General features: G+C 39.1%; 1 protein-coding gene across 10 annotated transcripts in view; it reads left to right on the forward strand.

Moving 5' to 3' along the window:
* SPEF2 (sperm flagellar and cilia associated 2) overlaps positions 1-15,993 on the forward strand; it is a 177,962-nt gene that overhangs the window by 12,968 nt on the left and 149,001 nt on the right. For 8 of the 10 annotated variants that reach the window (XR_014830743.1, XR_014830745.1, XR_014830749.1 and 5 more), the window contains 4 exon segments: positions 6,376-6,628; positions 9,206-9,376; positions 11,316-11,456; positions 13,153-13,217. Coding sequence is in view for 6 of the 10 variants with exons in the window: in XM_085001637.1 (XP_084857763.1) it covers positions 6,376-6,628; positions 9,206-9,376; positions 11,316-11,456; positions 13,153-13,217 (630 nt within the window). In the remaining 4 variants the exon portion in view is untranslated. 10 annotated transcript variants of the gene reach the window in all.

Consider the following 15,993-nt stretch of genomic DNA (forward strand, 5'->3'; position numbering starts at 1 on the left):
CTTCCAAACTTATAGCAGGCAAGCCCACCACTGGGTATGGAAATTGTGGCTTCCTCACATATACATACTTCATTTTCTGTGGGAGAAAGTTATATGATTTATAGGAGAGAAAGTTATATGATTGCAGCAAGCTCTCATCTCTAGATGGGCCTCATTTTAATATCTCTGTATTCCCTGCAGTCCTGTGTTTTATTAAGTTTGTCAAGTGTTCACCCATCACTTCTCCAAAAGTTCTTTTGCCCATTTCTTTCTCTCTTCTCCTTCTGGAACTCCCATTATGTGTATGTTGGTCTCCTAGATGATATCCCACAGATCTCTGTTGATTTTTTTAAAAATAAACTTCTTGGAGTTCCCGTTGTGGCGCAGTGGTTAACGAATCCGACTAGGGACCATGAGGTTGCGGGTTCGGTCCCTGCCCTTGCTCAGTGGGTTAACGATCCGGCGTTGCCGTGAGCTGTGGTGTAGGCTGCAGACGTGGCTCGGATCCCGCGTTGCTGTGGCTCTAGCGTAGGCTGGTGGCTACAGCTCTGATTCGACCCCTAGCCTGGGAACCTCCATATGCCGCGGGAGCGGCCCAAGAAATAGCAAAAAGACAAAAAAAAAAAATAATAATAAAATAAAAAAATAAAAATAAACTTCTTATTTTAGAACAGTTTTAGATTTATGGAAAAAAATTGCAAAGAGAGTACAGAGAGTTCTCATATTGTTCACACCTAGTTTCCCCCTACTATTAGCATCTTATATTGGTGTGGCACATTTTGGATCAAAGATTTGCTGTAATTTTTACCTAATGTCTTTTTCATGCCAGTGACCCATTAGGATAGCACCTTACATTTTATAGTCATGTCTCCTAAGACTCTTCTTGGCTGTGATTCTTAGACTTTCCTTGTTTTTGATAACCTGTACAGTTTTGGAGAATTAAAAACTGGTCAGGTTCTTTGTACATAGTCCCTCAGTTAGAATTTGTCTGATGTTTTCCTCATGACTGGAATGAGTTTCTATGTTTTGAAATTCTTCGCATTTTTCTTTGTTCTTTTTCCTTTCTGTTTCTCCTGTGACTAATTTCAATTGATCTATCTTTGAGTTTACTGATTCTTTCTTCTGCCAACTCAGACCTCCTGTTGAGCTATTCTAGTGAATTTTACATTTCAGTTATTGTACTTTTCAACTTTAGAAAGTTGGTTCTTATTTTTATAATTTTTATTTATTTACTTATTTTTTTTTCTTTTTAGGGCCGCACCCATGGCATATAGAATTTCCCAGGGTAAGGGTCAAATAGGAGCTGCAGGTGTTGGCCTACACCACAGCCACAGCAATGCCGGATCTGAGCCACATTTGCAATCTATGCCACAGCTTGCGGCAATGCCTGATCCTTAACTCACTGAGTGAGGCCAGGGCTCAAATCTGCATTCTCATGGATACCAGCTGGGTTCTTAACCCACTCAGCCACAATGGGAACTCCTATAATTTTTATTTCTTTATTGATATTATTTTTTTGTTGAAATATTTGTTCTCATGCTTTCTTTTTTAATTTTCAAAAAAATGGGTTCTTTTAGTTTTTTTTTTTTTTTTCTTTTTTCTCTCTTTTTTTTAGGGCTGTACCTGTGGCGTATGGAATTTCCCAGGCTAGGGATTGAATCAGAGCTCTAGCTGCCAGCCTATGCTACAGCCACAGCAATACCAGATCCTAGCTGAGTCTGTGATCTGCCCCACAGCTCATGGTGATGCTAGATCCTTAACCCATGGGGCAAGGCCAGGAATTGAACTCACATTTTCATGGACACCGATCAGATTCTTAACCCCCTAAGCTGCAATGGAACTCCCTAGTTTTTTTGTTTTGTTTTGTTTTGTTTTTAACATTTATAATAGCTCATTTAAGGTCTTTGTCTAATAAATGTGATGTCTTGGCTTCCTCAGAGGTTTCTACTGACTTTTTCCCCCTGTGTATCAACCATACCTTCCTGTTTCTCTGTATGTCTCATACTTATTGAAAATAGACATTCAAAATAGTATAATGAGTTAACTCAGATTGACCCACCTCCCCAGGGTTAGTCGTTGTTGCTGTTTGTTGTTTGTTGCTGCTGCTGCGTATTTTTGTTTGTTTAATTACTATCCCGCATTGATTCTGGAAAGTCTGTATTCCTTATTACGTACAGCAACTAAGGACTGCTTTGTTAGCTTAGTGAACAGAGCCAATGAACAGAGGTCAGTGTATGAATAGGCATTGCCCCTGGCCCATAGCAAGCACACAATAATGTTTCTCTGTTGAGTGAATGAATGATTTCAGAAAGTGTACCTGGTTAGTTTAGAAAACTTAAGAGACCATACTGATCAGATCATGCATGCGGTATTTCAGGGGCACCAAACTGTCTCTTGTTAGCGGGGCCATAGAAGGCCTTGGTGTGTAACGGAAAAAGGGACTCCATATGGATGGACGCAACTGTGAAGACACAGGTCTTAGTGGACAGAGAGGCCTTTGTGCAAAGAAAAAGAGGCCCCTTCTTGGATGAAGCAGCCTCATGCTAGATTCAGGCAGGGCTTGGCAAGCTGGGCACAGAGTAGATTTCACACTCTTGCCTCGCCTGGACAGGTGTGTGCCCTGGACATCATTGTGTGCAGTGGCCCTGCCTTGTGCTCATTGCCGAGGACTAAATTTCTGTTCCACTGGGAGTCATCACATTTCTTGACATTGGGAGAGGGACCCGCTTGTCCTGATAACCAAATACTATCCATCTTTAGTTCCTGGAAGAATGCAGTTTTTGTCCAGGGAACATGGTATTTTAAAGAAGGCAAGGGTGGAGTTCCCGTCGTGGCGCAGTGGTTAACGAATCCGACTAGGAACCATGAGGTTGCGGGTTCCATCCCTGGCCTTGCTCAGTGGGTTAACGATCCGGCGTTGCCGTGAGCTGTGGTGTAGGTTGCAGACGAGGCTCTGATCCCGCGTTGCTGTGGCTCTGGCGTAGGCCGGTGGCTACAGCTCCGATTCAACCCCTAGCCTGGGAACCTCCATATGCTGCGGGAGCGGCCCAAGAAATAGCAACAATAACAACAACAACAACAAAAAAAGACAAAAGACCAAAAAAAAAAAAAAAAAAAAAAAAGAAATCTTTAAAAAAATAAAAAATAAAATAAAGAAGGCAAGGGAGTTCCCGTCGTGGCGCAGTGGTTAACGAATCCAACTAGGAACGTGAGGTTGTGGGTTTGATCCCTGGCATCGCTCAGTGGGTTGAGGATCCAGCGTTGCCGTGAGCTGTGGTGTAGGTTGCAGACGCGTCTTGGATCCCGAGTTGCTGTGGCTCTGGTGTAGGTCGGCAGCTACAGCTCCAATTAGACCCCCAGCCTGGGAACCTCCATATGCCATGGGAGTGGCCCTAGACAAGGCAAAAAGACAAATAATAATAATAATAATAATAATAAAGAAGGCAAGAATCAGTGAATCCGATGATCTGAACTTTGTCATAATGTATTCAGTGGGGAAAAGTCAAGTCTCTTTTTTTAGACAGCTCTCTAGTGCCAGAGCTCATGAGTTGGGGATTCTTATGTAATATTTTTTAGTTTCTTTAGTCTAAATGCAAACAGTAAACTAAATCTATGTTGCTAATAATTTGAAGTTATTTGCTTTGGGAATTCCTTAATCCTAAGAATGACTCACCTAACTCTGAAAGAATTCTGTCTCAGGATGTCTTTAGTCTGTCACAGAAGGTGAAAAATGAGCAGATTAGTTAAAAGAATAAAAAGTAAAGGAGCATGGCTATCCCTTGGGAGGGCAGCTTCTAATTACCTTGTGAACTGTATTCCCTCAGCAGGTGGCAAGGAGGGGAGGAGATAGGTAATCCCTTGGCAAATAAGGACAGCAGTAGGGAGGGAGGAGGTTCTTCCCCGAACACATCCCTTATTCCCTCAGGGGTCATCATTTACATCATATGTTCTGTCTCCAGAGCACAGATGTCCCAGTGGTTTCTCGGTGTTCAAAAACAACTGTTGATTATCATGCTATACCAATTAAACTCATACTGTAACAAGAATGGACTTTCACCAGTTGCTGCACCAGTTGTATTTCCATAACTTTGGTTGGAAATACAGAATATATGTTAAAAACTTCCAGTGAGAAGTACTATCACACCTGGATACCTTGGCCAGACCATAAATTTTAAAACCTGCTGTGTCACTGAACCCTAGTGTTACTACCCGGCTTATGCTACCTTCTGGGGGTCATTAATAGAAGTAAGAGGAGGAGAAATGTTCTTCACTGTTATTGGGCACAGGGCTAAAGTTTGATACCATTTGGAAATAAATAGTGTTTGCTTTTGGATTCCCCCTCCTGAATTACAGTGCCTCTAACCCATGTAGCCCAAGGTTCTGACTCTGGCAAAACCTTTGCAAAGTGGCTCTCGGGACATATCTTTCCAAATAAGTGCAGTGGACAAGGCATACAGGACTCCTAGGATAGGCAGGATTAACTCCCATGGAAGATCGAAAAGGAGTGTCAGGTCCTTTCCAGGGAAAGTGAACACGACTCATTGATCATCGTCTTTCACAAGCACACTCTTCAAAACATGGTGTGCTCTACCCTAATCATTTTAGGCCAGTGTTTGTTACCTCAAACCATAAGGTCATTTGTGGACGAACACATTGCAAAACTGGACGTGACATGAGAAGACCTACAAAAAAATGTTTACCTGTTGTGGCTGATAAGATTGCCTTGTAGCATTCCTTCTCTCAACTGATCCCCTCTGTGGGCATTTATCTTTTCTCAATTTAAAATATTTTATTCCAGATTTGGTTGATGCAGTTTGCCACATAGGACACTAAGTTGCACCACACAACTGGCGAAGGACTTCAGTGTCTTGTGTCACTAATATTTGTTGACGTTGGCCTTCCCATGATACGCTGGCTCCTTATTTCTATTTAGAAATCATTCATATATTTCTCCAGCCCCATCTATTTGCAGTTGATAGGCACTTTTTTGGCTAGATTTTAGGAGGTTCACAAACATTCCAAAATGGTATGCACATTTTATACATTTTGTGTAGGTGCATGGATGTATGTTTTCTTTCCTGTAAAAAAGGTTCCATAGCTCTCATCAGATTTCCAAAGAATGGTATCTATGACTAGAAAAAAAAAAAGATTTATAGCCACTGCTTGAGAGAAATCTCTTGATAAATAGTATACTAGGTACAGTATATAAAGTTTAAGAAGAGCTAAGGGACCTTTATCAGCTTCTAAAAGTTCAGTTAAAGTCATTAAAGGTCGTTGTATCTTCCCCAGATAATTTTATAGTCCAAAATAAAGTGTGGAGTGAGTAACCCTATAATATTAGAAACTCTGTCAACTCCTTCTGTTCTAAGGTGTTTTTTTTTTTTTTCCAGAGGGGGGATAGGACTTATATTCAAGTTAAGTCAGTACAATATATATATTCAGTGTATTTTTTTCCATTAAAGAATGTCACTGAATGTTTGGAAGTTAAAGTATGGAGAAAATAGGTTAAAATTGATATTTGCATCCAGTTTGATCATAGAGAGGCACAAAAGTTGAAAATGCATCTAACATCTTTTGCCTTCTTTCTGTCTCTGGATTCATAAGCTTATTAACAGGCCACTTGAAATGTTAATTACAACAGTTATAGCAGTCTATTACTACTTGTTATTCATCTATTTTTCCCACTATGAACTCATAAAGGTCAGGGTGTCTTATGCATCTTTGTAAGACTTTAATTAATTTATAAAAATTTAATAAATTTAATAAATAAATTCTTGGAAGAAGTGAGAGACTAAATTAGCAAATGAATTCATGAATTTCTTCTGAAATCTGAGCCTAATTTGATAACAGGTAATTCAGTAATACATATAACTTGGAAAATCTTTAGTGATTCTTGAAGTAATAAAAATGTACAGTGAAGATTACATAACTAGTTCAATTGTAAAGGTAATATTATTTAATTAAATATTTCTGTCAGTACCTGAGAGGATTATTGTGAAAATTGACACTGCAACTGAAAATAGAGTTATTTCCAGGATCCAGTCATAATATCATCTAAAGAAATGGACATTTAAATTGCAATTTTGCCTTCTGAGTAAATATTTAGTTTTTCCATTTAGAAGAAGGTATTTAGTTATGTTTTTGTAGAAATTCTAGCACTTCTTTAAGTAGAAAAATAGATGAAATTAATGAGTTTTAGTTTAGCCATTCAAGAGAAATAAATGCATGGAGTTGAGAGGATAATTGACAAAATCTCAATGTATCTACATGACTGAGTGGTTTTAGGAAGGAATGGTATATTTAAAAGAATATAGGATAATTGATAATATTGGATTATGATAATACCTCTGATATTTTAAATAAGTGTCTAATTATGTAAAATATTTTAATGCCTAGGATTTCAAGTGCCAAACTTAATAATTTTTCTCGCTTGGAGCCAACACTTCACCTTCTGGGTGTGCAGTTTGATCAGAATGTGGCCCATGATATCATCACAGAAAAGCCTGGGGTGGCCATGAAACTCTTATATCAATTATACATTGCTCTTCAGAGAAAGAAGAAGAGTGGACTGACTGGCGTGGAATTGCAAACCATGCAACCCCTGACAAACACAAAACTTCAGAACATGAAAAGTGAGGCTTTTCGAGATGTGAGTACATAAAGTAATGTCATAAGCAAATCACAATATAAAACCTGATAAAGAGGCATGACAGTGATATTGCATTCTCAAAGAAGCCCCATTGAGCATATTTGTCCCTGATGTATGTTATAGGCCATATTTGGGTTTTGTTTCATATGGACATTTTCAATTCTCTTATCCATTGTTGATGCCTCCCTCTCTCTGATCCATCAATAACTAACCAAATTCTGTTGTCCCTAATACCTAGTGCCTAATACCTAGTGCCAGTCCCATACCTATGCCTGTTCCTCTCTTTCCATTTCTAACCCCATCGTTATTTGCTCAGATCTCCTGCTGAACTACTCAGCAACCTACCAACCCATCTCCCCATCTTCAGGCTTTCTTCTAGAGGTTAATCAACTGCTAGATAAATCTGCCCTCACCTCCACTTTTGTGGGTTTCTTCTGCTCAAAAACCTATTTTACATATATCTCATCCCTCAATTCAACCTGCATTCAAGTTCTCTCATTAAACGTTCTCATCCTGTCTTTCTAACCTGATTTCTTCATAACCCTCAGCATAAAGTTGTTCTTCTACATTGATCAGCAGCCTGTCCTTGAATAGGACTTGCAAATTTCTGCTCTTCCACCCAAGCTCACCCTTCTGTCTCCTCTTCCCCCAAACTTTCCTCCATCTGCTCTGTCCAACCTTCCCAGTACACTGGGACTCTTTCTGTAGGACTCCTAGGGCACAAGTAATTCTTCCTCTTTGGGGTTAACTTGCTTCTGCTGATATTATTGACTGACTTTCATTATTTGTCATATAGCCTCACAAGATTTTTTAGTTCCTCCAGTTCAAGATATATACCTAGTACAATGCTTTGAACATTGCAAGTGCTCGCTAAATGTCTTTTGATTATTTAACATAACTTTTTAGTTGACAGATCTCTGTAATTCCTGTGCTATTTCCTTTTCATAAGTGAAGGGCGTTAACTTTTCCAGGCCTATAGGGTAATGAGTACTGTACTGATGAAACACACTAATTAGCAATGGAGATAATAAAACTTAATTTGTGAGGCAACAATGACAATAGGTATTGAGGGCTGCCTTCACTTTCAGATTTGTGTGTTCTTGATGGACATCCTGTGAGCCTGGTAGCAGAATAAACTCAGCTCAACAGATATTTCCTGAGCTGGGGAGGAAATAATTAAGTTGAAGATATAGGTATGTGTTGAGGTGGAGACGTAGCATGTTCAAGGACCTTACAATTTCATTGCCACTGTGAAGACAGAGACCAGGCCATTTTTAACAATGAAAGGAGCAGGGGGATGTTTAAGTACATCAAGTCAGCTTGAAGGACCTTAAATATTCTTCTAAGTTCAGGTATCTACTAAGGGAGCTTTAGAAAAGGAGAACCTAGAGTGGTTTGGGCAATGGTGCCATTAAAAAAATTGTTTTTGGTAAGTCATCAGCTTCTAATTAGATTACTTTTGTTTTTTTGTTTTGTTTTGTTTTGTTTTGTTTTGTTTTGTTGTCTTTTTGCTATTTCTTTGGGCCGCTCCCGTGGCATATGAAGGTTCCCAGGCTAGGGGTCTAATCGGAGCTGTAGCCACCAGCCTACGCCAGAGCCACAGCAACTCAGGATCTGAGCCGCATCTGCGACCTACACCACAGTTCATGGCAATGCCAGATCATTAACCCACTGAGCAAGGGCAGGGACCGAACCCGCAACCTCATGGTTCCTAGTCGGATTCGTTAACCACTGTGCCACAACGGGAACTCCTAGATTACTTTTGGATAGCAAAGTTTTAGTGAAATACCTTAGCCGTGTTTCTCCGTGTCCCATTTTATGATCATCTCTGAGAATTCATTTTCTTGTACTGTTGCACCCTCATTTCCAGTGGCTTGGAAGTTTTCATTGCCTCTTCACTTTTTACTAGGAAGCGGCTTACATAATGGAAAGAATCTAGCTTCTTATATTATCTCTATGTGTTGAAATTGGTTTTATCAATGATTTTTATGATAATGTATTTCTGAAGATACAAATACCATTCATTGATGGAGTTCCCATCGTAGCTCAGCGGAAACAAATCCGACTAGGAACCATGAGGTTGTGGGTTCAATCCCTGGACTCACTCAGTGGGTTAAGGATCTGACGTGGCCATGAGCTGTGGTGTAGGTCACAGATGTGGCTCGGATCCTGTGTTGCTGCGACTGTGGCATAGGCCAGCAGTTGTCGCTCCAATTTGACCCCTAGCCTGGGAACTTCCATGTGCGGCTCTAAAAAGCAAAAAAAAAAAAAAAAAAAAAAAAAAGCCATTCATTGAAAATTAAACTTGGCAAAATGTTTAATTTTATAAATTAGAATTAAAGTATATGTGAGACTCTTTGTAAGAAGGAATTCAAATCATGCATTTTTGTTGTCCTTAACTCAGTTAAGGATATGAGTGATTGGTACAGGGCTTGAATTTACTTTAACTATCAACAATAGTAATTCATAGAAATTTTATTTTGAAGTAATTCATTGAAATTTTATGTGTGCTTATAACAACATTATAGTCTCTATCCTCTAGTAATGGAATCTTTTTGAAATGCTTTCTTCATTTAGAGACTTAGAAACCTGATACCACGTCAAACTGATGTCAGTCTGATGCGGGTTTCACACAGGTTTCAAGAAAAGTATAAATACAAGGACGAAGATCTTGTCCACACGCATTTGAAGAAACTTGAAAATTTTCAAAAACTCCAGGAAGAACAGAGATCTTTTAATATCGAAAAGGTTTTATAGAACAATTTTTTTGAGAAACTCATTAACTGCATAGTATACTGTTTGCAACTTCTGCCTGTAGTACACATTGCATAAGCATGAATCCAGCATGAGTTGCAGGTTCCTGATGCATGACTCAGTTCGGCCTGCTCTTACCTTCCTCTCCCTTCAATTTTCCCTTTCTCCATCTCCACTCTTGCTGTCGTCTCTCCTTGGGGCTAAAACAAGAACTGCCTTCTCTGGAATAGTAGGGCAACTTGATCCCTTTTTAAGCTGTCTAGTGGAAATGAATGCTTCACATGGTGTAGTGATGGGGGCAGCTACAAGCTACTCCAATGAAGGCTCATGGCCATTGTCACTACCAAAGGATACAGAATGGATCTTTCCTTGTCTTGTTTTCCACTTTGCAACCCCTAGGTCTTCCCATCCTGCTCCACTTCTGTCTTTCTGACAATGTTCTAATCCCCTTCAGCATCACGTAGCATTTCCCTGACTCTTGCTTCTTGCTTTGACTAACTCCCTGCTGCTTCCCAGATTTCTTTGAAAATCTTTAGTGATCTCCTGTGCCTTTAAGTATAGGAGAGGACAGTGATATGTGGAATCATCAAAAACTTTTAGGAGACTTTCAGGCAGCTGTGTGTATGGAATGTGTAAACTACAGGCCAACGAATTATAGTTCTTCTAATTGCATGGTAAAGCACTTTTTAAATTCACATATTTGGAATGCTAAGCAATGAACCTATCTTGAATGAAGTCGGTGACTTATGGGGAGGGAGGGAAAGATGAGAGACCAACTATGGAAGACCTTCTGATCCCATTACTTGCCAGAAAGTGGATTGAGCCCTAGGCTTCCCCCAGCGTCGCATGTGAGAGAGACAAGGCACTCAACTCATAAGGCAATGCTTAAGTCCATACCAAGTACTGGGGCTCTCCTTTTATGGAACTGGCCTGTCTGACTTTGAAGTGCCACATCAAATGTAGAAAGTCTCTGCAGAAAGTTGGGTAGAAGGAAGAATGACCCCCCTAAATATTCTGAAATAAAATATGATAGGAAACAAATAGGACAAAAGGTAGAGCCTATGTCTTCCCAGCTTTCCTAAGAAAAAGCGATAAAACATATGGCACTTAAAGATGCCATATTTTTGGGAATGAAATGAAGAAGCATTTTTAATTATTTACAATTTCTGTTCTTTTAGTGGTAAATTGAAGTTTCTTATCTGTAGACATAGAACTATTGATCTTATTAATTCTGTCTAATGCATTCATAGCAAAGTCATGATTCGTTTCACGTTACCTCTTAAGTCATTTATTTTTAAAATGTTTTATGTAACTTTTACTGGATTTTTTTTCCTTCAGCTGCACTCCCCTGCTTATATTCTTCTTAAAATAATTACTGCCTACATAGAGAAGAGATGATCCAATAATGGTAACAATAGTGTTAATCCAAGATTTGAGGTAGCCTCTGAACTCATTGTTGTAAATGTAACTGAGTTTGGGGAGAGCTTGTCGTTTCTATTGGGTTCCCTGGGATTCCTCCTAGAGATCATGTCCTAGATTGAATTTTTTCTTCAGACCATCTTCAGAGACAGAGTTTTCTCTTCCCGTTATTGGGCAGGTCATGAAGTTGGAACTAGGAAAGAATCACACTCTTCTTTGTACTGGGGACACCTTTATTATCCTTTTTGTGTCACCACCTGGAATGAAAAGACACACATTTGATTGGCCTAATTTCAGGATTCCAAAATTGTCTTAATATCATACTTTTCAAATTAAGTTATATTGGTACCTCCTTCCTAATGTTACACAGTTGTAACACATCTAATCCATTGGTTAATGGCTGAATTTGGAAAATTTCAATGGAAAATTTGCATATATGTGTACCTGTGAGTATATAACATTGTGTATTATTTGACAAACTGAATAACTAAACTAACGTATATGGGATATTCAGCAACGCTTGAGCAGAAGACGACAAAATGAAATAATGGCCCAAATCCAAGCAGCCATCATACAGATTCCTAAGCCTGCATCAAATCGTACTCTGAAAGCACTCGATGCCCAAAAAATGATGAAAAAGAAAAAAGAGGCAGAGGTAAGTAATAATCCTTTACTACCTACTGTGTTGTGTTTATCTTAATGAAAGGATGCTATTTTCCTAAAACATATAGAGGGACTTCCCCAAACTCCCTACTTCCTTTTCAGCTTATCTCTGATGTTGTCCCTTCTTATTCAAAACTCCTCCACTGTTTGCGTATCAAATCCATTTTATATTGTTTAGAAACAGAGAATACAGCTTTAAGACAAGGATGGAAAATTCCCATTAAATGACAGTATCTGTGTGAACTCCTGTGATAGATTCTGTGGTCACTGACAAGCTAAGGCAGAGTGGGTGCTGTCATGATGGGTCATGACACCCATGGGCATGGTAGGGGCCAGTCCAGGTACCCATACCATGTATGTGCCATTCCCACTCTTTGCTTCTACTCAATTCCTCCTCACCATGCTGCACTGTCTTTCTAGGCATCCTAGAAATGTTCATTGATTTGCTTGCTATCAGTATATCTAAATTTAAAATACCTACACTGATGGTATTTTACTAGATAGTACCAACTGTCCATCATTCCAATAGATGCAATCTGATTATATATCACAAGGGAGCAGTACTACATTTTGAAACTAGTTCTTGCAATCTATGCTGCATAGTGATGCAATGATTATTAGTGATATTCTGTCCTGTGACTTAAGAAAAAAGATTAATATCTACCATTTATTGATCTTCTGTTACATGTCAGCCTGTGGGTTGGGCAATTCACATTATCTTTAATTTATAGATAACTTTCTAAGTAAGGCATTATTTTCCCCATTTGGTAGATAACTTAGACTCAGAAAACTGACAAGTATTACCCAAGTTCACAATGCTGAGAGTGACAGGTCTCTTTGATTTCAAAAATCCATTATATTTTTATTAATTCACAATTTCTTTTTTTAGTATTAAAAATTCCAGAGTCCCTATTGTGGCTCAGTGGGTTAAGAACCCAGTGTTGTCTCTGTGAGGATGTGGGTTCCATCCTTGGCCTCACTCAGTGGGTTTGAGGATCTGGCATTACCACAAGTTGCAACATAGGCCTCAGATGCAGCTCTGATTCAACCCCTAGCCAGGAACTTCCATATGCTGTTGGTGCAGAAGTTAAAAAAAAAAAAAAATCCTTTAGTTAGATTCTAAAAAATACTACCCACAGAGGCTTTTTTCTGACCCCATTTTAATAAAAGTATTTAATTCTTATGTTTCCCTGGTTTGATTAAAGTCTATTAATTAGGATTTGCAGTAGGCAGAGGATCAGCTAAAATTAATTTTCAGGGAGCAAATTCATAGCATAAATAAGGTGCAACAAGAAATGTTTCAAACACCCAATTTAATTTTAAAAGAAATATTTATATCTAAACAAATGCTTATTCTCCTTTAAGAGAATTATAGTTAAAAATGCATGTCCTGGCTCTTTGATAATCTTGATTCTCATTAAATGCCCTTTGATGTACTATCAGAGTTAGAATTGTGAACTGAATGATTCGGGTCAGGCAGTTTTCAACTTATTTTAGGTATATTTAGCCTAGTCTGAAAGTAACAAGTCAAAACAGAAAAATATTCTAGAATGCTGCTTTTCAGCCCCTGTCTCCTAATCAGCTTGAGTTAGCAGTGTGTGTCACTTTATAAATTTGAATGAATGTGGTCAATGAAAATTTTTAAAGTTCTTTAGAGGTAAAAAACTGATAATGAATTTTCTTTAAAGGATGTGGCCAATGAGATTAAGAAGTTTGAAGCTTTAATAAAAAAGGATCTCCAGGCAAAAGAAAGGTGGGTTGCAAATTACTTTAATAATCATAAAACTGCATTCTGGTCTACTTAACTTTTGACTATTTAGAAATAGTTTGCCTGAAATAGCTCTTCCAAAGATGTTTTCACCTGTAGAATCTTCATTAAGAGAATATAATAAGGAAGATAAATGAGCTAAAATTCAGATGAATCATTCATTAACAAGTTTTAATTGTTTAAGGCAAGAGGGTTAATTGCTATTTTGAGATGTGAGGTTAATTTATTTTTTTCTATGCTATACTTCCTCTTCTAAGTTCACACATATATTTTAAACATTCTGTTACAGTTAACTTATATTTGTCACAATTAATCCTTTATTAGACTCTAGTTTAGTTTCTCCCATGTCGCATCCTCAGCATTTGGCAATAAAAAGTTGTGGAATGAGTTTGTTGACTGAATGTCACTAAGGCAGTTCAGTGAGTCCTTTACAAAAAGTGCCTGATAAATTAATGGGCCTCCTTTGCCTAAAGATAAAGATTTTCTCCCCTCTTGTTTCCTATTAGGGGTCATTGAATCACAGAAAACAATTGATTAGGGGCTATATATATGCGAAGGAGCAACTTGCATTTTTCTGCATTTTTCAGGGAAACTATCCAAACTCTATTCATTTATGTTTTATAAAATATGAAATCACTATTAAAGAAGAAAAATAAACACATATTATGTACTTCAGCTCCATATTAACATATTTGAGGCAAGGGAGCAGAGTCAAATGAGGAGGAATAAGAAAACTAGAAATGGTTAAGAAGGCAGGTGTGAAAGGAAAATGAAGCAGAACGAACAATACATACATGAACTGCCTTTCCTCCCACCCCTGCAGGGCCCCCAGTTGCCCTACTCTGAGCCTGGCCCACATTTATCAGTGCTTCCTCAACTCCTAAAATAACCACCGTCCAACACTACTCACCCATGCAACTGCCACCTGAACCCCAGCACACCCGCCCTGACCTTGTCCCATAAAAACCACTCCCACTCTTTCACTCATCTCACCAGCCACATGTGCTGGAGTAATAAGCAGATGGTGTCCACTAGAAGGACTGTCTGGAAATAATGAACTACTTTGATACTTTTAGTGCATGGTATTCTTGTAGCTGCATAGCCAGCCCCTTTCCTGGGACCCCTTGTGTTCCACGCACTTCAGCAACCAGAATTAACACCAAGAACAGCAGCACCCTTCCAGTCCTTGCACCAGCATCCATTTGTATTAGTGTCCTTGCCATGTCAGTGGATAAATGTTTTAAATATCCTCCCTGTACAAACATTCAAGCTGATCCTCGTTGCCTTCCCAACCCAACCTGAACCTAAGCCTTTCTATTAGTTAGCTTAGAAAACCCAAAACAAGAATGGGTTAAATGAGATGGACATTTACCTCTCTCTCCCACAACAGAAATCAGAACATCAGCCAGAATGTGTGTTGCTGTTCCAAGGTCATCTCTTTAGCTCCACTGTCCTAATTGTGGTCTTTGACCTCAGGGTCACATTCACAATACAAGATAGCTTCTGGGGCTCTGGCCATTTGGCCCATGTTCCAACATCAAGAAGGAGGATAGGCAAAAAGTGACTATCTCCAATCTGAACTAGCTCACCAGGCAAGCCTTCCCAGAAGTCCCATGTAACATTTCTGCTTACACTCTATTGGCCAGAATTCAGTCACCTGGCCTCACCAAGCAGAATGGGAGGCTGGGAATTGTAGTCTTTAGCGGTTTTCCTGTGTGAAACTAAGCTCTGTTTCGAGAGAAAAGGAGGGAAACATCAATGTCCGTGGCAGGTCCTTTCTCTGCAGAAGCTTCTTGGTCTTGCCAGAGATTTACCATTGGAGGGCCCGCAATATTGAGAATCCTCTCTTCTCAGAGTAGCAGGATAGGCCCTGGGACAGCTGGAGTCCCTGGACCAGTCACCTCTGGCTGTGAGCAGCCCCATCTGGGACTCCAAATCCCTTCCAGTGCACTTTACAGAGAGTATATCTTCTGAGGGACCCAAATAAAAAAATGTTGGAAAGCAATAGTCTAGAGCTAACTTTTTTTTTTAAGTCTTTTTTGTCTTTATAGGGCCGTACCTGTGGCATATGGAGGTTTCCAGGGTAGGGGTCGAATCAAAGTTGTAGCTGCCACCTACTCCATAGCCATAGCAACTCGGGATCCAAGCCACATCTGCGTCCTACACCGTAGTTCACAGCAACACCGGATCCTTAATCCACTGAGCGAGGCCAGGGATTGAACCCAAAACCTCATGGTTCCTGGTTGGATTCTTACTGCTGCACCAACGGGAACTCCCTAGAGCTAACTTTTAAAGGGAAAAAAAAAAAAAAAAAAAAAAAAAAAGCTGTAGTAGAGTATGGCTCTCTTAGTCCTTGTTATTAATCATTCTGAATTCTTAATTTACAACCAAGCATATTCTGGGCTTTTCAAGGAACTTCATATTACTCGAAGCCAGAAAGCATTAGAATCGTCTCTTAGGTTAAGCTTAGGAGCAATTTCTGCATCTGCCTCTTTCACAGCCCGCTCCTAAAACATTTTCTCAAAGATGTCACCTCAAAGTCTTTTTTCTTTTGTGAAAGAATGGAATGAAGTCTCAGCAAGAGCAATGCAAGAACAACCATTGCTGCTTTTTCCCCCACATGTACTATTTCTTCATTTTTTAAGACAAATAATAAATGCCATTTACTTTTTATTTCTTTAGCTGAGGCTGTTGGCTAATGTTATTTGACATTTCAATTCATAGATTTACCTTAGGCTGCTCCTAGCACTAATAATTCATA

The sequence above is a fragment of the Sus scrofa genome, chromosome 16 (assembly GCF_054392235.1).
Source record: "Sus scrofa isolate SSC_HxYL_T2T_F1_AM1 chromosome 16, Sscrofa_HxYL_maternal_Yorkshire_Landrace_v2.0, whole genome shotgun sequence".
Lineage (NCBI taxonomy): Eukaryota > Metazoa > Chordata > Mammalia > Artiodactyla > Suidae > Sus > Sus scrofa.